Source organism: Sesamum indicum, linkage group LG6 (assembly GCF_026168435.1).
Source record: "Sesamum indicum cultivar Baizhima isolate 11 linkage group LG6, ASM2616843v1, whole genome shotgun sequence".
Lineage (NCBI taxonomy): Eukaryota > Viridiplantae > Streptophyta > Magnoliopsida > Lamiales > Pedaliaceae > Sesamum > Sesamum indicum.
The window spans coordinates 21,029,109-21,056,516 of record NC_142662.1 but is presented as its reverse complement, the minus strand read 5'-3'; the positions used below and the strand labels follow the sequence as shown (position 1 = coordinate 21,056,516).

Sequence of the window (27,408 nt, the reverse complement as noted above, 5' to 3'; positions counted from 1 at the left end):
TAGAAAAAGGAACACCTGAATAAAGGCAAGTAGAAGAAGGAAAATGAAAAGAAAAGCTGATCTTGGGGCAGCAGGTGAGTGAGAGCTGCTTCAATCAAGGCACTGACTGGCAAACAGTAATAACAATATAGAAATGAGAAGGTTTGATTAGTTTGCTTCCCAACTGCTCTTCGCCACCAAAACTCATCACACCTGTGCTTGTAAATGTATCTACTTTCCACCATTTTTTACAAAGAGATTGTCGACCAGCCAACTAAACCAAATGGAATCCTTCAACACCATTCTACAGATTTCATTAATCGTAAAACATGCATATCACAAAGGCTTAGCTATGGGAAGTGGCAATTTAGGATGAAGAAAATGCGTGTGCACTTGACAACAAGAGAAGTATATTTTGTTACCTTTCCCGGAAAAAAAATATTTATTTCAATTTACAACATAGGGTAATACGGATCAATCTTACACAAAAATTCAAAATATAAATCTTGATGGATCTCGAAAAATTGAGCTCTATCATTTTCCATACATGTTCGGGTAAAATGAGGTAAACCTAAATGAGAAAACAAACTACAAAAATTTTAACAAGGTCGGAAATAGTTGTTGCAGGCCGATTGAAATCCATAAAAGAACAATGGATAAAGAAATCATCACCTGGAGGAGAGACTCTTCGACTCAATTCCATCTCCAGACCAGTTCTACCAAGTTTTAGCTACAATTGGAGTCTAACAGTCTGCAATGATTTGAGTTTCAACTCACAAAGTTTGAGGAAATCTGACAGTAAACTACGCTGCCCAGTAATGATATTCCTTACGACACCAGCAGGACTCCAAGACTGCACTGCCTCAAGAATCCTAGCACCAACTTCAACATCCTTTACCAGTGAGCTAGAAGACTCGAGTATATTGAAGACCTTTCCAGGTCCATCGTTTCTTCCATTTCTCAGAATTGAGGAGAATAGAGCTTCAACCTTTTCATCATCAGGTGTGTTGAGTTGCTCTTTTAACCATCTCGTAACCATCTCTATAGTATCACAGAGAGACTGGATTGAATTTTGCATCTCATGCAATAGCTGGGTATTGGATTGGTCCACGGATCCCCCCTTCTTTTTCTTCCTGCCTGAAGGATGCAAAGACCGTATGCAGGAGTGGATGATTAGGACATGCCAAGCCAAGGGTTCAGTCACCAGCTGCACCAGGAATGGAAGATGACTTCCTGGAGAAGACACTACGGGCCCTGTACATCTAATCGTCTCCGTGACATACTTCCTAAACATAATATTCACAAGGTTCCAGGTACTAGTACTAGAAGGATCTGTATCGGAAAACTTAATCTCATGAGAATTTAGATTCCAAGCATTCAAAAACACGGCGAAATTCATCCAGTCAATCAGATCTGGACTTGGTGCCTGCGCAAAGTGTATGTTTATTAATCATTAGAGACAGGCTGTAATTAGACATATTAATTCAACTTAAAAAACATAAGCAAAATGAAAAGTAAAGCCAGATCAATAGTCATATATTTCTTTTACACAGAGGTGGGAAACTAGGTCTTTATCCTCACATATCAATATTGTTGGGCTCTAATAAGGTGCTCAAAAATGCTTATAACTTATACAGCCAATGAACTGTTACACATTCCTCCCACAAGCAATGTAGCAAAGTTGTAACATAGTGAGTTGCCTTGTACTAGACATTATGAACAAAACAAGAATATGTCGGCCTGTAGGTCTTCAGTCCAACTACCACAACCCTTGAAATAGAATACAGCAACCAAAATTCTGATTATTCAAATCCATATCATAAATAATGGATAGATAGTTTGCATGTATGCACAAACTCATCTCAAAAGAAAATGCGGTCATTCAATGATAAGTTATAAAAGCAAGCTATCGACAATGGGTGAACTATCATTTTCTTGGCCTAAAAGAAGAAATCTTTCTCCATAAACTTGGCGGCTGGGCAGGGGCCTTTAAGAACACCTTTCTAACTGCGAATGTGATTTCATTGTACCATTTGGGAACTGATAGTCAAATCTTCGGAAATAACTATTTGCAGCTTGACATTTTAAAACACTCATTGAACTTTCTCGCTAGAAAGAAAAGCAATAAAGGAAATTCTATGCTTCACCGAATTGCTGTATGGATATTATAATACGCAGAACTAATGGTATTTCATAACCATAATCCAATTGAAAAGGAATATAATCATATCTACTAGGATTAATTACATTGACATCCCTTGATTTTAGGTCCACATGCTGTGCCATTTGCAAAATTACTAGTACACCCATTCTAGTTGTAGTTGTAATTATGCATACACCCCTTGTTCACTAGCCAAAATTTTGTGGGTGTTTGTGTATTTAGACCTAATTTTAGGGGGTGTCAATGTAATTTACCCTATATATTATTTGATTCATTCGCCACATAATAAGTCCAACAGAAGCAATTAATTGAATGTTGATTAATACGTAATTGATCAAATATTTGATGAAATCCACTATTTGATGTATTGGAAAAATGAATGATCCATCAGGCCCAAGAATGCTCTCAGACAAATGGATCATGTTATGGCCAAATTCCTCCTCATTGCAACCTGGTGAATTGGGAGAAGCCGAGGTATTATTTTGCATACGCATGTGCATTCATGGCAAACCATATTGAGGACTAATTGCTAAATCCATAACAATCTATTTGTGTGTGAACCACGATATGTGCAGTACCTGTTCCCGGTATCAGTTTCTGTCCCCAACTCATGAGTAACATGTATTTAAAAAACATTACAGCGAGATTTCACTAAGGCCTCGTTCCAAATGCCAAGTTCAGGTCCTCCAACAAGGATATAACAATGCTTAAGCAGAAAACACAAAATATCCAGATTCTAAAGTACGTATATATAAGAAGCCCATTCGACTTAAAGTTTTGTATTACAAAATATACTATTTTATCATCATGCCAAGACCTTGGTGAAGCAAAAGATTCTCAAATTCAACCTCAAATACTACTGACTGATTTTTAATCAACTAACAGAAAGAATGTTAAATATTATTCCTAAATTGTTTCTATATAGTTTTTACCCTGTTCATTTCTCTTGCATCACCTTCTTTTTTCCTATACCAATTTTTCCTGTTCTATTCAAGGAGAGGAAAAGAAACAAAATATGAAAACTGCTGCAGGGAAACCCCAAATGCCATGATACCCATTACCCCTTCTGACCTAACAACTATTCACGGAAGGGCTATAAAATGCACAAGTAAGCATAACTAGGAAACATCAAAATCACTGTAAAATGAAAAAGAACATACCTCAAAGGGTTTCTGACCACTTGAAAACCCAAGGACAAGTTCTACTGCATCCTGGAATGAAAAATCTAAGATCTTTGTATAGCGCTCAAGTAAAATTTTCAGCTCCAACGATAGTTTCGAATCAACTAGAGCCCCATTGGCTTCAAGATTCTCCTTCACAGACTCCGACGCAGAATATATTGACAAATATATCATCCGCGGAAGAAGAGACCTCTTCTCCACTGTTTTAACAACATTTTCCTCTGTTTGTTTGATCTGATTATGCTGCGAACATTTACGTATATATTATAACCTCGTTCAGATTTGGGAATAGAATTATATTATCTAATGAACTCAAAAAAGGATCAAATATAACAGTTTGTCGGCAGAGACAATTAGTAAAACCTGTCAGGCACACCAAGCAAAATCTCTGCCAGAAAAACACGGCAAATATTATCCGAAGACAGTTAGCTACCTAGATGTCAAACAAGTCAGCTATAACCCAATTCTTTTCCATCATTTTGGTTAGCTAACAATTTAGGGTCCAAAACCAGTAAAATCAGAAGATAAATTATGTTTTATGTGCTGAATCAGTTTCAAGGTATGAAAGAACATGGAGTGGAATACGAGAAACTTTGAATCATCCTAGGATCCCATAACAAGATAAAATAAAGTTTTCATAAGATCTGAGTTCTGCTAAAATCCATTCAAGTATATAAAATTAGAAGACAACGTAACCATCAAATTCCCAAGCCTTTGAGGAATCTAAACCATATAAGAACAACCTTCTGTTACTATGGAACTATTAATAAGAAATAACTTTGACATAAGAAAAGCAAGAGTTGACCCAAACCAACTCAAAAGGGAAAACTGAAAAATAGCCAGGTTTTTAATAATTATGTTTACTATGGAGGTCAATCAGAAAACTAATTAACAATTTATCATTGAGACGATGTCATTATTCAAATAAAAAATTTCTTCTTAAGCTTTTACTTCCCTTGAGCCTCTCAAAATGGGGCATTACATGTTGAACTTATAACTTATCACCATAAAAATGTATAAATAAATAAAGACATTGATTTAAGTTGAAAGCTGAATTTTCATACCGTGTTTTCTCTAGGGCAAGAGGACACTCCTTCAAAGGGTCCTGGAAACATGAGGCTCTCATTAAATTTCGTTATAATTCACTATAACAAGCAAGCACCGACAAAGCTTGTTGATAAGATGGTACGAGGCAGACTAACAAAAAGCACTAATATAGATAATAATCAGTTAGTAGGACTTATCGACGTATCCTTGGATAAAGTAATGGAATGCAATTAGAAGGAGCATACTGACCCAAGAGATAATTTTTATCAGAAGTTGGTGTCCACCAAGGCCGCAACTTCAAGTCTTCATTAAAGGTCAACGATTTGCTTCTAATCTCATTTGAGAGCTCAAGAGGGTGAGTTCCACATCTCAAGCTTTCCAGGATGCACTGATAATAAATTTTGTTCAGAATCTTTTCACTTAGGGAAAAAAAGTCAAAAGCAGCAAGAAGTTAAGTTAAATAATACTGCGGTATATAATAACCTCCACTTCATCAATATTATTTGAGTTTTGCTTTAGCTGCAAAATTGGTGCTTCAATCTTCGCCATCAGATAGTGGCTGGAACGTTGCAATCTTTCCTTAAATTGGACAAATTCAATTACCTAAAATATTAAAGAAACAAAGGATTTTGAGCTTTCTAATAACAAAGAAAGTTACTTAAACTAATGGAAAAACATCAAGAATTTTAAGTATTGAACTACAAAGAAGGAATTATAACAATGTTATCACCTCACAGAAAAGAAAAAAAAATGACATGTTATTTAAGTAATGACACAGGTAGAATTATATCCAGTTCTTTCATTCATGAGAAAGAATCTTTTATAAGTTGTCTTTTTACATTTTGGATCACTAAATATTACCCATGTTCACAAAATAAGACAAAGTAACTCAACGGAAATTTCAGGCAGCACGGAGACATTTTTCTTTGCTAACTAATGCTTCACTAGATTGCTAAATATATGACTATTTTGGACTCTAGTAGATCATACTTTCTTGATCGGTAGCTGAACCTACCTCAGAATATCACCACTCAAAACCTGAAATGGTGCTAGGAAATTGTAAAGAACCTTTACAAAAATATGCATTTACGATAAGTACATGTTTCAGCCATTTGAGATTTCAAGTTCCAAAAACCAAAAGCATTAACAAAATGTCACATGGACTTCCCTTGGTGATTGAAAAGAACTTCAATCACAGATCTGTTTAATAATTACACTCTGAAGGCACTGCTGCGCCGAAATATGGGCGGCAGTATATCTACTAAATGCGAGCTATGCTGCCCAAGATGTTTAGTAATTTCTAATGACAGTTTAATGAAGTTATTAATCATGTAAAGCATGGTCAAATATGTTACATGGTAAGCAAACAGAAATTCCATGTAGATACCCTTGAATCTTCTTTTTGGTGGAATTTCGTAATCCAGCTAAACAAAATTCTAGTAGAGGAAGTAAGATTCTTTTCGTATTTATTCTAAAATGTTTCCCGAAAGTGTATCTAAAAGAGAGTAGAAACTTCAATTGGTAGTCATTTCAAAATGAAATGTGTATGGATATTTGTACTTAAAAGTTGGGCAGGTGTAAAATCTTTTGGTTTTCATTCACAGAGCATGTCATATCTTATCACGTGTTGTTTCCATGTGGTCCATCTGATGTTACCAGTGTCAAATAATGACGCTGGCATTTTGTTGATAATATACAATCCGATAATGAATAGTAATTTAATTTTTATGCAGTACCTTTTTATCCATATTCATAAGAGAGAATCTACCGTTCAAAATGCTTTATCATCCAACAATAGAAACAAAACACAAACTAAGTTATCAAGGTACTAGTACATTCTTTTAGCTAAAATGAAAAATAAAGAAACATTCTACAGATAAACACCGAGGGCTGTAGGATGCTCTTTCTTTTATGAAAGCGGGGAAGTGAATCCAAGGCTTGCTGGATCTGCCTTGAGCATTTCCAGATCAAGAGAAAAGGGACAACAAACCCAAGAATGTTATTAAAAATTAAATATAAGTAAACAGTAGTAAGAGCATTCAACTTACTTTGGAGTAGTTCCTATGGCGATAGGCAAGAAATGTAAGATCTGCAGATTCTCGAAAATGATCATCCATGAATTTTAGATACTCCCTTAAGAGATCACTTAAATCTGCCCACAGTGGAGATGCTACCATCTGCGGTAAAATGTGGGGAGATACTGTCTCCAGCAGAATATTCTTCACATCCAAAGATTTATAACTGCAAAGAACAAACAAACTCAAAACTAGGCTTCAGTGGAATAGAAAACTTAATAAAGACTTCAACATGGACCCCTCACCAACAATCAGAACAATAAATTAGCAGCATAGATTGAAATTTTTTTGGCAAAAATTGCGAAATCTGGTGGCAATGAACTATTGGTTTACCGTTCATAAGCTAATGGAAGGGAACTCCAATAAGAATAAAGATGCACCAATAAAATCTTATACTGCCACACATATCTGTGAAACATGACAAGAAAATTGAAGGTTAGATTTAGATGTAGTTACATTGTGTATAATGTGTACTCTCAGAATGAAGCTAATGAAGGGAACTCCAATAAGAATAATGATGCAGAAATAAAATCTTATACTGCCACACATATCTCTGGAACATGACCAGAAAATTAAATGTTAGATCTAGATGTAGAAGTTACATTCTTTATAATGTGTATTCTAGGAATAAAGCTATTACACTCATCACAAAAAAGCATCCATGGTAAAGATTTGCAAACACAATTTTATAATAGGTCTCGACAGAAACCCTGGTTACATCATGCTTCAGTAAAATTATAAAAGGCGTGCTGAAGTCCCAAAAAACGCCTAAAATAAGTTATACCCCACTTTAAATTTCGGGTATGTCCCGGATGTAAAGTCAAATATAATTAGAATGTTGGTCTCTGGATTATTGTCGAGTATCGTAATGCTCAAAGTGGTATACCACACAGCTTATATGCACTCTATTGAGGCTTGCTAACGTTGAACTTGTTAAACTTGGTGCATGTCTTGGTGTGCATGCCAGAAAGGTTAACCATACCATGATCATTTGTTGTATAAGTTCAGATTACAAGAATCAAGATATAATGACCAGACCCAAGACTTTCACAAATAAATAAGGTGGGCTTGCCCGAGTATGATACTAGCTGCAACGAGGCAGTAGAGGGGGATTACGCACAAGTCTTTCACGGATGTATGCACAGCCTTACTTTTCAGTTACAAAGTACGCAAGCAACCCAAAAAATTGTACGTAAAGGGCAAAGTCATACACTTAAGGCGCAACGATTCTAAGGGAGTATTTGTGAAAACTTCTTTCGGAGAAGTTATTTTTGTCGAAAAAGTTGAAAGTTTCAGAAGAATAAACAATGGGTGGTGTTTGTAAAACAGTGAAAAGCATATAAGAGCTAAATTGGGTAGGGTTAGGGGAAAAGGCACTTCTAAAAGAAGCTTAATTGATTAAATGCCGTTTTGTCACCATGTGATAAAAGGAGATATTTTTCCTTAATATCGTCACTTGCCATTTTCAATAATAATCTTTCCACCAACAATAATAATTTTGGTTTCAATTAGTATATCTCATGGTTAATTTTTATAAATATTTGTCATTTATATTATTAAAGAATTTAATACTAAATTACCAATAGAAAAATTCAATGTTCATTTATATACAATATATAAACTTGCATGATTGTCAAAAAATATATTTTATTATTTAATCATAGCAATTATTTATATATTTCGAATAATATCAGATAATATAACAAATATAAAAATATATGAAATATTGCCAAAAAATATAAAAACTCTAAAATATTAAATATGTAAAAGTAAAATTTTATTAGTATTAATTATTGAAATTATTCCACAACTTTAGATGTGCAATTTTGAAAACAAATTAAAAACGGTAAATTTGAATTAACATTATTATAATAATAATCTAAAAGGAAATCGAATTTGTTTACAGAAAAGCCAAACCAACTAGAAGAGCCCCAACCCCACACCCCCACCCCCTGAGGGGAAAAAAAAAAGGTGGTTCTAGCTTTTGGCTTAAAAGTGTTTTTCTTTCACAAGAAGCTAGCATCCCAAACACCTCAAAAGTGGTTTTTTTAAGCCAACTTCTGAAAAGCACTTTTTATAAGCTCTCCCGAAGACTCCCCAAGGCGTTTAGACTTATAAAGTAAGAGAATGCATCACAACCGAAACTGTATCACTACAAGCCAAGACGTGCTCCAGAAAAGGTAGACACATGAGCAACACCCGCAGCACTTGGCATCAACATCCATCTCCCTTGTTGCCTAAAACTATATGACTAACTGAAATTTATGTAGCCCTCTCCCGACCACCACAAAAGTCACCTCCCTTCAGACGACTCTCAATAAGCCCACGAACATCCCATTCCCATAATCATCAGCAATAAGACCCCCACAATAATTCAATTAATGGCAAATAAAATATCTTCGACGAAGCTAGTATTTCCCTGTACTAAACGATGAGAAACAAGTTGAAAAATAAGAATCAAAGTAGTTGCCGGATCATTGATACCGCAAATGGAAAGAAAAATAATGAGAAGAAATGGGACAAGGATAAAAATGCATAGAGAGAAACAAAAATGGAAGAGAAAAAGCAATAAACCACTACTAGCACATAATTGCTGGGACCAAGGATAAATAAGGAAAGACTTAATATCTAGTTTAATATATGAAATCAATACTTGGTGAGATATTTCTTGCTCTAAAACCAAAATTGCAGACAAGTTATTTGGTTAACATTCACACTTATTAGAATAATAGCATTTTAATTCTTGAAGATATCACCCAATATGGGCTCAATGTAGAACCATTTTGGTCACATAAAAGATACTATAACTTCCGATCACTGTTGCAACAAAAAGGATTAAATCAATACTCAATTATATACCTGAAAGATAAGTTTATGAGATATCCATATGATCTATGTAGATAATGTGTGTTAAACTTGGAAATGTATTCTAGATAGGATGTGACAATCCTGGATCACAAAATTCTGAGACTGATAGCAGTCCAGAACTCTTCTGTATCTTAAATCCCAGAACTGCTCATTACAGCCTAGGTATCTTAAATTTGTTCACTTCTACATTTCAAAATCCCAGAAATCTTCTGTATTAGTTCCTCTCATTTACTGTTTCAGCCAAAGAAAATCTAAGGAGCTTTCCATATCTTCAACTACGTCATAGACAAGTATCCTCACACATACAGGTCCTAACCTCACTTCAGTTATTTTCACTGTGCCCATTAAATGATCCATGGTTAGTTCCTACAGTCTGCTAATTAGTCAAACCATTTACCAATCAGCACATAATAGATGTTTATGGAGAATGAGACAGCCAAATGACTTGGATTTTGATTGCATCTGGAAATGTAATATCAACCCAGCTTCAGTCCTGGTCAGGAAGTGAAAATTGTTGGCTTGTAGAGACATGTATGCAGTTTTAATCACAACAAGCACATTATTCTGCATACATATTGGAGCCTTTATCAGTTTTGAGCTAAGCCGCTGGCTTACGTCCAGAATGAGAACTGAATCACTTTCTTACTTCATTTCTATTTTGCAAAGGTATGTAGCATCAACTATCATTCATGCAACATAAAAATTCAGCTTTAGATGATGTATATGTTACTCTCTCATTTCCATGGGAGAGATTAATCTTGAAGAACAAGCATACACCGTCACTAAAGCATATCAGATCCTGAAAACTTTTCCTTTCTAGTTCTGCCTTTTGTTATTTCTACCACTATAAGCTTTCTAAAGAGACAAAATCAAATTTCCTTTCAGCAACTCTGCCACTGACAAGGGAAGAATACTTTTTCATGTTTGCTGACAGTTAAGGAATGTCATGAAGTAATGACAACGATATAAGAAAGATAAACATCAGACCTTCGGATAGCCAAACCAAACTCCAGAATCATAATTGACTCCAGCAGATAGCCGAGATCCCTTGTGCGCCAGAAAAGCTTAGCCACAAGGTGAAAAAGATTATTAATTGACACAACATAACTTCAAAGTTCCATCATGCCACAAATATGGTAAACCAAACAGAAGACCTTAACAAAAAATGCACCAAAGTCGAAATGTTTTGCCAAATAAAGCATAGAAACGGGCAGCAGTTCCACCATATCCAAATTTTATGACGTGGGTTAAACAGGTATAGATATATAAATTGGAGAAAGCATAAGATAAACTGATAGTGGGCCCAAGTCCTTCCAAATGAATTTGTGAAAAAGACAAATTACGGGTCAATTTAGTGAGAATGTTTTAAGCCCAAAAAAAATCCCAGAAAATGTGGCATTAACATTTCGAAAAACCCCTAAAACAAAAACGAAATTCAATTTGGAAGAGAGATTAATATTCTGAATTTAAAGAATGATTCCTGAAAATGAAAACCTCCATCAATCACTGTCAGCAGGTAATCTTCATTACATACATCCATGTACTATTTAAGAATTCTAAGCAAGATAACAGCTAAAAAACTTTCAAGGTTAGCAGACAACACAGGGACAACTAACATAGAAAAAAGCTTGAAGCACATGAGTATTCAAAATCCAGAAGCAGCACAATCAGTTATAAAGTATGGCATTTATGGATAGCAAAAAGTAGGTCATTTCAAGAAAGTCTCATATTAGATTTCCAATTAAAGAGACCAGATTACGTGTTCGTTATTACATTCCTGCTGGAACTTATGTTCTCAAGGGAGTTGAGCTTCATCCATTTATATCTATATGTATAGCTTGGACCAATAGATTATGGTTTGTGAGATATCATGCTGTAGTATCTCTCTCCATGTACCAAAAGCAAAGACACAGAATAATAAGCTAGGACATCAGAGTATTAGCTCCATCAATTTTCTGCTAAGTCTTTGTGCAAATAGCAAGGGATACAAGTGGAACTGAAGTCAAACTGTCCGGGCAAAAGTTAGGTGTAAACAAAATTGTAGTTTAAGATAACAAATGCTTCAAACATAAGCATCCTTTCTCACTCAATAAGAAAAGTACAATAGTCAAGCAAGTTTCCGGCACCAGTCGTGCAATATAAATGCCCAAGAAATTACAACTGGAGCACATGAGATAGTACCTGAACCAAAACATTGCATGCCAGTGACAAAAGCTCTTCACCATGCATACTCTCCTGAACATCTAACTCTTTAGACAGCGGAAGGTTCTTACAAAACATTTCTATCATTCGTACAGCTATGTCCTCGAGGTCTGTCAAATAAGCACAATAAAGTAAATTATAATTGCCACGGAAGTCGTGACAATACGTTAAGATTTCTGGTTCACTACATTATATAAGAAAAATAAACTATAAAATATAAGATGCAGATAAAGTATTAAAGAAACAAAAGCAAGCAACTACAATTTTGCGGATGGTAAGCAATTTTGCAAGGAATTGCTGAAGCAAAGAAGATTGGACATAATCCACATACTATTCCATAATAAGCTTCATCAGGTAAGGCCTGAACCAAATAAAAGGGTAAAAGGAGAGATCTTCCTAGATGAAACAAATTGCGATCAAATGGTAAAACAATCCAAAATTTATATAAAAGAAAATGCCGACCAGATAAAGTCATTAATGAAATGGCTCAAGGCTAAGGCATACCATTAACTGGTAGAGCAAATAGGTCACCAATTGAGTTCTGGATTTTGAATACAGTTATAGACTGCCCAAGTTCTTTTGTTGGCCCGCTCACGCTACCTACACATTCCTTCACCAGTTTCTTCAAAAACTCACTCTTCTTATTGTAATCAAGAACTTCAAGAAACCTTTCAACATCTGACGTGAAACAAGCCAAGTGCCCAAACCTGTCTCCACAGAATCAAGCGTTCATTAGTATGAGTAAAGAAGCAAAATACTAATGACAATTGCAAAACTGTCAAAAGAAATTATCACAATTAGCTATCAATTCAGGGGTAATTAAGTCATATGTAGAGCCACAACCATTTCTCGCATTCTGCACTTTTGTTATTTTAGTAAATGCAATAAGTTGAGCTCATCTAACTAGTGCTAAAGGTAAGTCCAAAAGCATGATTCACGAATAGACTGATTTCACAAGTATCACCACATGAACTTTCTCCCAAAAAAAAAAAAATTCAAGCTAGAAAGCAACCAGTCAGCACAAGCACAATATAGAGTGACACCAGTCATCCAGGTTCTTTACATCAAGATCGATCAGAGAGAAAGATGTGCAGATGAAAGTGGAAAATAAGCCAACAAGCAAGGCAGAGGGAGGGGCCAGCAAAACCTGATAAAATATTGCATCAGATCCTCAACTACTTTGTCAGCATCACCTTTCCCAAACAGAAGCTTTCGTCTTTCAATTTCAAGATGAGCCAAGTATGGACATCTTGCAGAATTATCATTGGCCTCCACCATCAATTTCCGTACAAAGTCCACTGCTTGTGACATGCGGGAATCAAACTGAAAACAAAAGTTAAACATGTCAAATGCTTTAGAAAGTATAATCATTAAGCTTTAACAGGGAACTACAAGAACTTACAAGTTCCTCTGATATCTGAAAATTCTTGCACTCCGTGGATTTTAATGGATGAATAGGATCACTGTCTTTGATGAAGATACTTCCGTCCTCCAGCAAACAGCCAAGGTATTGCAGAAAACATTCCCAGTCATCAGGACTACAAATCAAAGAAAGAAAAAGAAATTATCAAATGCAAATAAGATTTGTGTCAAGTGCATCACTCAAGACAATGTACTTGAAAAATGACAGCATAAAGAAAGTACAGCATATTAGTGTGATGTAATATATTGCTTCTTCCTTTGAAGATGTTTCAGTAATATTAAGAAAAGAAAACTCAAATCCTTTAAACACTGTCCAATTCCAAAACTTGAAAAGGAAAGTTTAACAACACTACAAGGATTAAAAGTCTACATACAAGAACTAATACTGTCACACTTTCTATTAAAGATTAAAGTATACTAAACTCTCAGAATCTTAAAAAGGTCAGTATAGGAACACAGCCAAACTGACCTAAAGGTATATTGGGTCAGATCTTTACGATCAGCTTCCAAGTTTGACATATAGTCATTCGTAAGCTGAACATGCAGTTGTTATTACTTTTTGTGGAAAACATAGTACTTATAATGGAAAAATTACTGAAGACAGGAAAACAAAATCTCTCAAACTTACTATATTCAAATCTTTTAGTACAACAAAAGAAAAGAACATAGGCAAAAAAAAAAAAAAGCAACATATAGCAAATAATTCAAAAGTGAAAAAGACCCATGTACATCACTCAAGGATTTATATATATTTCACTTTCATATTTTGATAAAGAAACAAAATACTAAGAGGAATCATAGTCAAAAGTAAGCAAAGAATTTTACAAGTGTACATGTATAAAGGTAATAATAAGACTGGACTGACATTCTTAGGTTCCCCTCGGGTGTACTGAATAACATAACATTAAAGTAATATAGTTAGTCTTGTTTCAATATATTTCAAGGATTGGTTGCTTTTATGTAATATTTGCATGGATGACGATTCAAACATAAAATAGCTTGGAACCAGCTGCCCGAGAAAAAAAAGACGATAGATATAAATAAGCAACAAAAATTATATGCAACTAAATTAATTGACAGTTTATAAGGCATACCATAGTACTAAGACTTTCTGAAATACATCAGCTGCAGCAACATAGTCTCCTGCCCTAGCAAGAAGCCTTCCCTGTCAACTTAAAGTTACAGGAAACAAGCTTAAACAAAGACAAAAGGAAACTACCAGGACAGCAAGCAGAGTTGGAGCATTGAGAATCTTCATGAACAATATACTACAAGCAATCCATAGTATATTAAAGGCGGAAACTCTCTGGAACAGTTTTTTGTTTGATAGTAAGTGCATCCAAAAATTTCTACGTATATTTTGAAGTAGTTCACCATACTACAGAGAATTCACAGGTGAATGCACAGAAACAGAATCATAGAGGGGTCTGTATAAGTAAAGTTAAAACGCATCAAAAAGGACACAAAAACTAATGAATCACGCCACTAAACTCTAAGAACGTGCATAGAACTATAAATTTGATTTTAAGGTTGTGTGTCTTGCAAGCTATAATATCTTTCCTACTAACTGCAACAAAGTTCAATCAAACTACCAATGTAAAATGCTGATTTCATCTGTGCTAGCCCACACCACCTAGCAGATTTCAATCTTAACTTTAGATGAGAAACTAAAGAGGCTCTCAAGTTCTTAACTGCAGAAAATATAAAAGCAACTCACTGATCTCTTAACCGTCCCCACCCTAGGAATTCAAGATGTGTCACAAGTTCAAGCAAATTTCAGATCTTTGGGGTTGCAGTACACAATTATTTCAACCTTAGTTTTCTTTTACGTCTAATGATAAGCAAACAAAGAAACTAGCACTCAGCATGGTAATATAAGTATGCTATGAAATCTCAGTTTCAGACTTTCAGTAATTCAACTATAAGGTTGTATGTATTGTTTAGTTTATGAAGTTTTGTTATGTTGAATTTGTTGTTTTATACGTCTTATTTAACTCTTTATACATTAATCTAGTCAAAATAATACTAATTATATAAATATATAGATTATTTCTTATATTTGCGCAATCCTTCTAAAAGGCGTGCGCCGCGCCATGTGCCATGGCTCCAGGAGCCCTTGGCACCATTGTGCGCCGTGCGCCACTGACTACTATGGCATGGTTCAACAAAATAGTGATCTAACATGCTGAACCAGTGCACAAACAGAAGCTTGTGTTCGCATCTCTCTTGGGGAGTTTTACGACTAGTTGTTGAAAAGATCTCAGTGATACTGAAATGTTCAGAGCAATATTGCTAAAATACTAATATCATAACATTCTAGTCAACCCCAGAGATCATAGTGCTATCTAGCTTTCAATAAGAATCACACGAGAAGCACAAATAATGCCACAGCCAGGATCTACAAATGCAAATAAGTTAATCTCTGATATACATCACGATATATTCTGTTTACCAGCAACAACTACTTTAGATAAGAGACAGGTCAAATCATAAATCAAGGATATCAAGAAGCAAAAAGATCATCTATTATACAAAAACGACAAAATAAGAGCTATCCAAAAAGATAACTACAGAAAAACACAACAATCGAAGTTGGTTTTCCAGGCAAAGCAGCCTTTAAAAATAAGAAACGCGACACCACACTTCCGTACTTTTAAGTTTTAAATCACAATAAATAAACTTTTGCATAACAACCACACAAATGCCAAAAATCAATAAATTGAAGTACAAACAAATTCTGGTCAAAAGGCCAAGTCTAAAAACAAGCTCAACATAACTTAAGTTCTAACTTGTGTTTGACCTCCAAAGTTAGTTCATTTTACAAACTGCAATATTACTTGTTCAAGTCCAAGAATATCCGCCAGGGAAAATACCAATCTTTTTGCACAATTAAAAATGGTGAAAACAAAAGTATGTTCCATTGAGATACATTGCTAGAGGAGAATATTATACAAAGTACCTGTAGACGTAGTTTATCCACTTCAATCATCATAAGAGAGCCTAATTTTCCACAAAGAATCTCCAGCGCGTCACCAAACTTACATTGCTGCTCCAACAGAGATATATAAACACTAAGAGCTGCACCGGACAAAGTTACTTCAGTGACCAAACAATCCACAGAAATATGAAACTCATCTCCTTCAAATTACCTACTGAAAACAGTCAGAAGAAGAAGAAGAAGAACCTTCTGGCTCATGTAAACCATGAGAAGCTATATGTTTCTTGAGCAGACCTTCAGCCAATTGGAAAAGCTTCCCTCCCCCATTGCCGCAGCAAACCTTTGATCAGTACAAACACAAAAAATAAGAAAAAGCGCTTATCGGGAAGATAGAAATTTTTCATGGTCAAAAGTATATCTTCAGCAATTAGGAACACATAATTGATTAGATTCACACAATCATCAGATTCAGAAAGATATTATCGGTGCTATACAAACAATAATTTATCAGTTAATTCCATTATAGCAACTAGCAAAATTGTAATAACTCAGTCCAAATAGGCTAATAACATAATATTTAGCAAATAATGACAACTACTAAATATTGCTCTTTCCACATCTACAAGTATCAAAAGTGCACCACTTTTTATGTAATTAGATAATTTCATCTGAAAAGCTAATCCAGATCACAAAGTAAATAATGCCCAGAGAGGATGTTGTGACTAAGATGTTGGTAACAGAGGAAAACTAAATTCACTTTTACTTATGATTCTCTTTTCTACCTTTGGCTCCCCCAATATGAAAAGAGTTACCACCAAAGCAGAAAAACTGGATCTCTGCCAAGTACATCATGCACTAAAATTTCTCCCAAATGAAGTTGGCCTAGGGATAAACTTTTAACACCATAGTACAGCAGCTAATCTTCCCTGATTTTACATTTCAAGGTTTGACAAGAAATCTTTATTAAATAAAATAAATCAACTTAATGGAGTCAAACAGGAATCTCATTGGTTGTTGTAAACATATCTTCCAAGAAATGACACTGGATGGACCACCAGATTGATGGTGTTAATTCATATGAATAGGAAACTAATTCTTCAATGATTGTGTTTTATCGGATGATGTTATTCTTCTTTGCCAGATGCAGCAATAAGACAAATATTTCACCTTTTCTACAATTTCTATAAATTTCCCGTTCATTTCATCCATAGTTGTTAAAGGTGCATGAGCGTCTTGGCGCCAACGTTCTTTGGAGCAATGGAAGCACACACAGATTTGCCGAAATAATTTACATACACCATTAGTATTTTTACCAAAATCAGAATGTTTGAACTTAGGTTTTTAACTTTCTAGCCAAAAGTTTCAAAATAAAATCAAATTATAACCATGTATTTAGCAAGAAAAATCAGCAACTGATTCAAATATTACAGCACGAATCAGAAATTTATTTATTAGCAAACTATTTGATAGAAGCAAGAAAATTAAGTTATCCCATTAAATAATAACAACAATGCAGCATAATAAAGTAATCGAAAATTTACCAAATTTCAGGGGAAAAAACAAAAAACCAAAAGAAAAATGGATAAATAAGAGCTGGAATAGTAGCCTTTGACAGAAAAAGAAAAGAAAAGGTGGAAAGAAGAAAGGAAAGAAAGGGAAGAGATGGAGATAGAGAAGGCAGTAGCATACAGGAGGACAGAAAAGAATAAGGACGAGGAAGAAGAAAGAAAAAACAAGAGAAAATAAAAAGACATTACCATGATTCATGAAAGAAGAACATTACTGCTAGAGACAGACTAGTGCAGATTTGCGTTTTCTTCTTCAGTTTTGTTTTCTTTTTCAAATAAAAGCCCAGCCCAGCCCTTTTAAGACTGGCGTTCAGCCAGGCACCGTGCATAAAAAGGTACCCTCTCACCATGGCTGCGCAGGGTGAAAGCCAAGCACCATTGCTGGAAAACGGTGCTGGGCCCTTGCCCTTTATGACATAGTGCCATTTACAACTCCGTTTACTACAGACTCGAAATCATGCAATCAGGTGCCTCGTTTGTGCTTTGCAATGAAGCCTCCACAAATACACAATAGAAGAGTTGTAATGTAAAAGAAAAGATAACATACTGATGTAAGTTGTTACCTATGCTTCCATTTCTGATTAGAAATCACAAGTCTTAAAAGAGAGTATGTTATGTGAAGTACTAAGACAAATAAATCATCTTAACAAAAAGGATAAACAATATAGATGGAGCAGGAGGAAACCTGCAACTGAATGCTGCAAACCGCCCAGAGTAAGAACCTTTCTTCACCAGCAATCTTGTACATTTTAATAGCTATCTGAAATAACAAAAAATGGCTAAAAATTGCACAAGATACAATGAAGGAAATGAGAGTAAGGCAGTAAAAATGCAAGAAACACCTTCCACCAACCTGTTGCTGCTTCACAAATGAATATTCCCGCACATAACAGCTGAATAGGCCCATCATTACTTCCAAATTGTTGGGATATTTTGTACAAGCGTACTCATAACAACTTGTTGCCAATTCCACTGCCCAATTCAACCATTACTTCAATGCATATTAATCTAACAAGAAAACCCATACAAATTAAATTAACAAAATAGAAGCACAGTAAACACAAACAGTGATCAAGTCTCTGGAAAACAATCTGTAAAGTGCTGAGTGTGAGATCGTCCACGAAGACGTTGGAATCATTGGTGCACAAAATCTCTTTGGCATTTAAGCAAACGGACAGCGCTTCCTCGTTCTTGCCCATCCTTTCTAATATCAGAGCCTTCAGCGCCTGCAAATTGGAAACAAGAACTCGAACAATAACAAACAGAAAATGTACTTCATCCAATTAACATGAAAGAATACAAAGATGATTCTGGGCGCACTCACGAGCGCGTAAGGAGAGTTTGGGTATTTGGACAGCAATGCAGTTGAGAGCTTAAGGGCGTTCTTGAACTGGCGAGAGTCAACAGCGTCCCAAATGGGTCGGACCCTCCGCTCCGGGATGCCACCGGCTAACCCGAATTTCGACGCCATAGGCAAAATAAGCTGATATGCAAGGTCCTTTTCTTGCTTCTTACTAATATGAATATACAATTGAGATTTTCTCCGGATGTCCCTTGAACGCAACGACTGAAACGGGGTTGCCAAGAGAGAAGGAAAAACTTTAACGACTGAAACGGGATTGCGAAGAGAGAAGGAAAAACCTTTAACCTAGCGGAGGCGGAGGGTTGCTTCGAAGACTGTCAGTAGTACTTTTCGCGGGGCTATGCGATGTGGGCGTGGGTGTGGGTGTGGGGTTTTCATGTTGCGGGTGCGTGCGAGTACATAATAAATAATTTTTTATATTTTAAAATATATTATAAATAAAAAATATATACAAATTACTGTATTACGTTAAAAAAAAACTAATTCATTAGTTATAATTTAAAAAGTTGAATAAATTAGTTGAAAAGCATTTTTGACTTTATAAAAAATTAGTGCCACGGTGTCATTAACCGTCATTTGGGAATATAGAGCTCTTTTCCTTTTTATATTAGTATATATGGAAGTACGAGTTCGGTGTGTTATTTAGGAAATTCTAGTTCGCACCAACTTAGTTAAATTTGAATCAATTATATACTAAGTACAGGCAAAATTGCAAAATTGATCCCGTAAGTATGGGAGGTGGCATAATTGGGACTGTAAGAACAGGACTGGCAATTTTAGTCTTGTAAGTATTGATTTTTTGGCAATTTTGGTCCGAATGACCAAAATTGTCCAAAAACACGGTGGAGAGATTTGGGCTTTATGGTTCTGATGTCCACGTGTGCAACTTAAACACCTAGGAGCTTCCGTGGCGAATCACGTGGCTTTAGGCGGAAAAAAGAGGACAACTGGGCCAAAATTACTCAATCAGCAGTACACATGGCCTGACATGTGGGAAAAAAATAATGATGTGGCAAAATTGTAAAAAATTAAAGTGTTAAAAAAGAGAGCTGTAAAATAGAGCAATAAAAATTCACCCCCAAATCACAGTATTTCGCCCAAATCGAAAGACTAAAAATCCTTCTTTCAACTCGACTCTACAATTGATCGTCGATTGAGGAGGAAGAAACCCGATTGAAGCAATGCCACTTCAGGATCCTGAGTTTAACGATTTTCCTCCACCTTCGTACGGTAAGTTTGTATGTTTTCAAAAAATCTGACTTTTAGCGTTAAATCTAGGATTTTTTGTGGTCCCAACAAATGAAAATGGTCCACTGTGTTTTTGTTCTAAAATCTCCAACACTATAGTCTCATTTGTTATTTTCTTGAAAGCAACAATGGACGATATTTTTTTTTATGTTTATCTGCTGAATATTTTATTTTGCCCATGTGCGTGTAAATGTATTCATTTTCTGGAATTATGTGTAAATGTATCCATTATGTTTTCTTTTCTTGTATGATTTTTTATGAATTTTTCTATGATTAAACTTTTTACCTTGTTAACTTGTTCTGTTTTCTTTTTTTTTTTTTTTTTGTATGATTTTGTACGAATTTTAACTTGTTCTGTTTTGTGTTTTTTTTTTTTTTCTTTTCGATGATAATGACAGATTGTTAGCAACCATTACATTACATCTTTTGGGTAATGTAATGTACAAATTTGGTTATGAGGATCTGTATGATTTGTCTATTTTAAAACTGAATGAAATGGCTAGTGAGGAGGATTATTTTGGTAATAGGATATATTTCACAAAGCTTGGAGATGTGTATTACAAAGTAAATAATGATGAAGTTTTGTTTGATGCGTGTATTGGTATAGCTCCTAAAAAATAAATCAATATATATGTTGAAGTTATGGAAATGTTATGGGCAGTCAGGTTGGTGAATGTAGTACATAATCTCAAGAGGGTAGGTTAACTAATGAAGAAGGGGGAAATTTTGAAAGAATTTGAATCCTTTGAAAATAGTGATTAAGATTTGAGAAATGATGAGATGAATACTCAAAAAACAGGAGAGTATATTGATGAAGAGGTTCTGGAAAAACAAATAGAAAGAGAGGTAGAAGAAACTAATATGAAAGAAAAGATTGAAAAAAATAAAGATCATGACAAGAGTAGCAATGAAGAGGGTGAGGAAGACCTACTGGGAGTGAGGATGACTTTTAGAGTGGAAAGGGGTCTGATGATGATGAAACAAGAGAGCCAAATATTGTTTTCAATCCTGTGGAACAATATGATCCTACCTTTGAATTAGGTATGAACTTCAGCACTAAAATTGAATTTAGAAATGCCATTCACAGTCATGCAATAAAATCAAGGAGGCAATTGAAAATCACCAAAAATGATAAGAACAAAATGTATGCTAGATGTGCTAAGGAAGATTGTCAGTGGAGGATAAATGCACACAAAATGACTGATGAATGCACATTTTAGATAAGAGAATATAATTCCAATCACACTTGTGGAAGGGACTATCATGTTAAAAATTTAAAGTCAAAATGGCTTGCAGAAAAGTATATTAAAAAATTCAGAAATGATCCAAAAGAAATATCAAGGGTTTTAAAGTTGATGTCGTTCAGGATTTAAGAGTCAACATATCACGAGATCAAGCGTATAGAGCCAAAAGAAAGGCACTAAAATCAATAGAGGGTGCTCCTGAGGTACAATATTCAATGATGCAAGATTATGCACATGAATGCTGAAAGGTAACCCAGGCTCCATAGTGGTGGTAGGGGTGGATAGTGATCAGAAATTCGACAAATTTTATGTGTGTTTTGGTGCCTTGAAAAATGGGTTAAATAGGGGGTGTAGACAGGTGGTAGGTGTTGATGGATGTCATCTAAAAGGTCTTTTGGGGGTGTTCTATTAACAGCAGTAGGCATTAATCCGAATAATAATATTTATCCTATTGTTGGAAAAGAAATGAGGGTGACTTGGGAGTGGTTTTTAAAACTTCTGAAATCTGATTTGAGGGTGGTTAGAGATAATCAGTGGTGTTTCATATCTGATAAGCAAAAAGGGTTAGTTCAAGCATTTGAGAAAGTGTTTCTTGCTTCAGATCATAGATTTTGTGTGAGACATCTACATTCCAACTTGAAGAATGCACTAAAAACTGTTTGTGGAAGGCTGCAAGGGCTACTACCCTTAATGAATTCAGATTGTGTATAAAACAAATGTCAGTACTTGATAAAACTGCTGCAGAATGGTTTGATGATAAACCCCCTACACAGTGGAGTAGATCACACTTCAAAACTGATATTAAGTGTGATATTTTATTGAATAATTATTGTGAAACATTTAACTCGAACATTTTGGAGGCTAGAGAGAAACCTATTGTCACTATGCTTGAATGGATTAAAGAGTAATTGATGAGAAGATTGCAGGAGAACAGGGATAGGGCAGACCTAAAATGGACTAGTGTTATATGTCCTAGGATTGTGAAAATTGTTGAGAAAAATGTTGAAAAATCCGCAGATTGCATTCCCATAAAGGCTGATTCATCCCATTATCAACTAAACTATTTTGATGGTTCACAACATTCAGTTGATTTGGACAAGAGAAGCTATTCTTGTAGGAAATGGGATTTGAATGGAATCCCATGTAAACATACTTGTATGTCATATTGTGTAAAGGTGATGATCCTGTTAAGTATGTGAACGAGTGCTATAGTGTGGCATCTTATAAAAATGTTTATAAGACTGCAATTATGCCTATGGTTGGTAGAGAATTATGGACTGCTATACAATTCATCCCTCATTTGCCACCAAACTTTGGTAGGGGGGCTAGTAGGCCTGCAAAATCTATACGGAGGAAACCTGATGAGATAGTGTCAAAGTAGAAAAAAATGGTAAAGGGAAGCCACAGAACAGGTTGAAAAGTGTGCAAAAGACTATCAAGTGCAACAAATGCGGTGAGGAGAAACACAATGCCCGAAGATGTCCATTGAAGAACCTAGAAGAAGATGGACAAGTCACTTATGCATTTAGTCAAGTGATAGAAGAAATCAAGTCTGATTTTGGTGTGTTAATTTCATACTTATTTATGAAACTTTTTTGTTACAGGTTGAAAAGGAGATAGGTGACAAGGACACTTTGACTAAAAATGATGCGTTTGAGGGAGACAAATCTATAGTAAGAAACATCAGTACCCATTCTTTCCATTTTAAGTTGCCATTCATTATTACTTAATAACTTTTTTGCAGGGGATGCAAGAACAAATTTCAACTGATGAGATGAGTAAACCTGATGCATTTGAGGAGAACAAGTCTATGGTAAGAAACTTCAGTACCCATTCGTTCCATTTTAATTATACATCTTCTAATACTTGATATTGACTGTTTTTTCAAGGCATGAAAGAACAACAACTTTCAAGTACTGCAGGCCATCATACAAGCCAATAAACTGTAGTTTTAGTAAGTAATTCTTAAGTAATTTCAAGAATCTTGTTTATTATTCACTTATTTGGTTTATTTTATTCTCCTTATAGGTAATACCCAAACCATTCAAGCCACCCCGATATAAATAAAAAGTTGCACACAAGCAACAATGGAAGCCATCATACAAGTCTTCCGCATCCCAGCAATAAGATGCAGCTCAAAGCTCTAGGCCTCCTCCGCCAACTCATCTGCAGCCACCAGTCCCAAAAGTTAATATTAGAGCCCCACCACGATGGAGAGGGAGACATGAGGTATTTCCAAAATAACCTTTACAACCAGAGACCAAATCTCTTCTGTCAACCTGCACATTTTTTGAGAAGGATGACAAGAAGTATGTTACATTATTACGATTGAACAATATGTTATTACAATCGAAGGACAACGGAGACAAGGGCAAGAAGAAAGATGGGAGGAATTCACCTTTTGTTTAAAAACTTTTCAATATTGATTGAAACATTTTTTGTTTATAATCTCAACATACTTGAGAAACTTGAGAAATTGGTTGTTATTGCATATCTTATGAATTAGGGGTTTTGTGGACAGGTTGTTGTTGAAGAAATGTTGTAAATGAATGTTCATGTTTTTTGTGAAGACATGTTGTAAATTGATGTTAGTATGAAATGAATGTTTCTCATTATGTTGAAAATGGAGTAGAAATGAATGTTTTCATTTTCATTATATTGCTGAAAATCCATTATATTGTTGAAAATGGTGCAGAAATGGCTGGAAAGGGTGCAGAAATGAATGTTTTCATTTTTATTATATTGCTGAAAATTCATTATATTGTTGAAAAGGGTGCAGAAATGGTTGAAAATTCATTTTCGCTTTTATTCTATTACTAAATTAATTAACAACTGCAATTTTAGGCTTTTAGTTTCATTCTTAAAATTCATTAACATAATTCTTTAACAACATAACACATAATTCACAAAAGCTTCAAATTTGAGGCTTTCAATTTCATTATCAAAACCACAAAATACCATTACATTTCCTCCATCTTATGTTTACCCATATCTATTAATATAATGTAAGTCCCTACCAATCTAGCAACCTGGAACGGTTCATCCAAAGACCACCATCCGTTTACCCATCCAAAAACCGACCAACACAAACCATGATGCCACTAAGCAAACTTTAAGCCAAAATATCTTCCTCTTCAACAGTTTTGCTTCGGTTTCCATTGCTTGAAGCTTGCGACCAAATCGGGTATGACACACAAAGCTCTAGCACACATAGGTGGGTCATCCCATGTAAAAATCGACATCCTCCACTCTGCAATCGAACAAAAAATAAGCCAACATCTACAAAACTTAAACTTAAACTTCAATTCTTACCTTATAATTTGCGCAAGAATAAAACCTTCTTGCGGGATTGTCATTGGTTCAAGAGGTTCTCAATGGAGCTCTAATGCCACAAAAGCAGTTTACCAAAGTGGTGGAGTAATTGCCTGATGATAAAGAAGACATTTTTGTTGTTTTCTTCACCTGCAACTTCATTTGCAGCAACAAAAATGAAAGAGAGAGAGAGGGAAAGAGAGAGTTTTACTTACATAGGGTGGCAAAAGCGGGAAGAGGGGCTCTTTTTCCCTCCTAAAACCACGTCATTCGCCACGCAAGCTCCTAGGTGTTTAAGTTGCGCACGTGGACGTCAAAATCCTAGGCTCCAAATCTCTCCGCCACATTTTTTGGCAATTTTGGTCCTCCGACCAAAATTGCCAAAAAATCAATATTTACACTAAAATTGCTAGTCATGTACTTATGGTCCCAATTATGCCACCCCCATACTTACGGGACCAACTTTGCATTTTTGCCTAAGTATAATACACTTATCGTGTGATTAATATACTGTTCAGAAAAATTAAATAAATGATGTTCCATTCCATTTTCTTCTTATATTATACCTAACTCGTTATAAAATGAATCAAAAATCATTTTCTGTATTTCATGTGGGAAATCTCCAAAAAACTATTTTCTAAATGGTTCTCATCTCTTTTCCAAAAATTCTTTTTGAATTTCTTCCTAACTAGAGATCCAAGGTTCAAATCTATTAGATTTGGATAATCTACAAATGTGATATTTGTTCCGAAATTTATTAAATTTGGAATTTTCATTTATAAACAAAAATTTAGTTCTGATTTAATTCTTCATTTAGTTTGAGATCTTTATAGACTCCTTTAATAACATTATTAGACTGTATCCTTATTTCTTCGACTTTATTATAATTTGAACCACTTAGGCTATTTTCTTCTCTAATCTGAGATATGGATGCTCCAGATGGAGTTACTACTTCCATTGGTGAGAAATAAGACATTGTAAAATATATTTTTTTTTAAAATTGCTTTTTAAACACTTTAGTTGATTATTAACAACGCCTATTCTGACATTCCCTTCTAGATTTTTTAATAATATCCACATAATTGCTTTTAGTATTACTTAAAACGGGACTTCTCTTTTAATTATCCAATTTTCTAAACACTCTATTTCACCCCATTTTATCTGTCTTCTGATATTAATTCTGGCTTTACGTGGAGTTTAAAAAATATGATTTGTTCTAAAAATTTATTATCTTGTATTCTGCAATTACGATTAAGAGTATTGAGAAGTTTATAGTATATTTTATAACATACACATATTAATTCGGATACGGGTGCACAATTATACCTATATGTCTTAACATTCAACGTTAATGCATCAAGTATGTTGATAATGATAATTGTAAATTCAACTAGAGATTAAAGAATATTCATCTGTGGATCAGATTGTACTATCCCAATTAGAGTTTTTTTTCAGCCTAAATTTCTGGCATATCTTAGAGCAGCTAAAAAAGCTCTCGGGTAGACCTGATAAGGTTAAAGGTTTTAAAGGCAATTAATTTGCACAAGATCTATATGTAGAAATTGATGTTATTCTTAGTAATCCGTTATATTCATAGCATCTTAAAGGTTTATAACTTTTTCTTCATTATCCAAGGCTATGGATTCTTCAAGTAGTTTTTACTATTGTTTAATTTTTCAAAAGTCATATCATCCATAATTATAAATTAATCTACGATTGACTTTAGAAATTGTCCATTTATTTAGTTGATCTAAGTTTTTAGGAATTTAGTGTTCTCATTTCTTAGCATTTTTAATAGAACTGATACTAGTGTTGAGCAAATACTGTATATTAAGCAAAGACATAAATACTGTTAAATTATCAAATACAACTTTAATATCATGGCTTGGATACCATACATTTTAGTAAATATAATACAAAAATCACAAAGAAAGAGTGTGTATTACACCTCCATCTTTAAAGAGATATTTTGCTTTATTTTAAAAAATATAAGAAATATTTTGCCATTTAGTTTTTTTTATGGAAAAGTATTATGCACATATCTCATGAGTAAAAATTATTTTGGTACCTGAGTGTTGGTATTATTATCAAATTTATACATAAGTTTTTGTAAATAATTTAATTGACAATCGAGTTTTTTCATAAATATCAAAGTGATATATGAGTTTTTGTAAATGCTTGAATTGATACTTGAGTTTCTCCATAATTGACGAATTGACACCTATGTATATTTTAAAATATTTTGTAATGACAAATATGTCTTTTATTTATTTGTTTGTTATGATACATTCTATGATTTAATAAATAACACGATTTAATTATAATAATAAAAATATTGGTAAATAGTAATATATAAATATTTTGTACTTTACTGACACAAAAAATTAAATATAAACTTGATGGATGCCACTAGTTTTATAAACAAATAGTGATTTTTTTTGTCTTAATATATTTATTTTTTTAAATTATAATGTTATAAAAATTAAATTCAAGAAATTACTTTTTGGCTAAAATGTCTTTAACTTTTATTTTTAAAAACATCACTTCCTACCTAATCTATTAAATGTTAATTTTAATTATTAAGTGAATATTCTTATATACTAAACTAATTTATTATTACTCATCATTATCATTTAAATTGAAACAATAGTATAGTTTATTTAATCATAGGACTATATGGTGCTATAAATAAATGAATATATATAAAAATTAAGTTAGATTAAAAGGGTAATTTTGTTATTATAAAATTTTCTCAATAGAGATATGCATCTATTTGACTATTATGTATAAACTCAAGTAT

The 27,408-nt window shown here is 34.2% G+C and overlaps 1 protein-coding gene and 1 long non-coding RNA gene across 2 annotated transcripts; one reads left to right on the top strand and one right to left on the bottom strand.

Annotated features, from left to right (window-relative positions):
* Window positions 1–367: 367 nt before the first annotated feature.
* Window positions 368–19,175, bottom strand: LOC105163918 (Tetratricopeptide repeat (TPR)-like superfamily protein). Its single transcript, XM_011082450.3, has 19 exons — window positions 18,766–19,175; window positions 18,508–18,667; window positions 18,295–18,413; window positions 18,127–18,201; window positions 16,120–16,213; window positions 15,895–16,013; window positions 14,030–14,100; window positions 12,916–13,051; window positions 12,661–12,836; window positions 12,018–12,220; window positions 11,493–11,623; window positions 10,299–10,375; window positions 6,777–6,851; window positions 6,417–6,609; window positions 4,852–4,971; window positions 4,618–4,756; window positions 4,386–4,426; window positions 3,301–3,564; window positions 368–1,405 (listed from the first exon to the last, which is right to left on the bottom strand). The coding sequence occupies exons 1-19, from the start codon at window positions 18,910–18,912 to the stop codon at window positions 710–712; spliced, it is 3,036 nt and encodes a 1,011-aa protein (XP_011080752.1). The 5' UTR covers window positions 18,913–19,175; the 3' UTR covers window positions 368–709.
* Window positions 19,176–23,046: 3,871 nt separating this feature from the next.
* LOC110012200 (uncharacterized) lies at window positions 23,047–23,780 on the top strand. The gene is made up of 3 exons (XR_002287370.2): window positions 23,047–23,109; window positions 23,186–23,250; window positions 23,325–23,780. It is a non-coding gene; the product is annotated as an uncharacterized LOC110012200 (long non-coding RNA).
* Window positions 23,781–27,408: the final 3,628 nt, after the last annotated feature.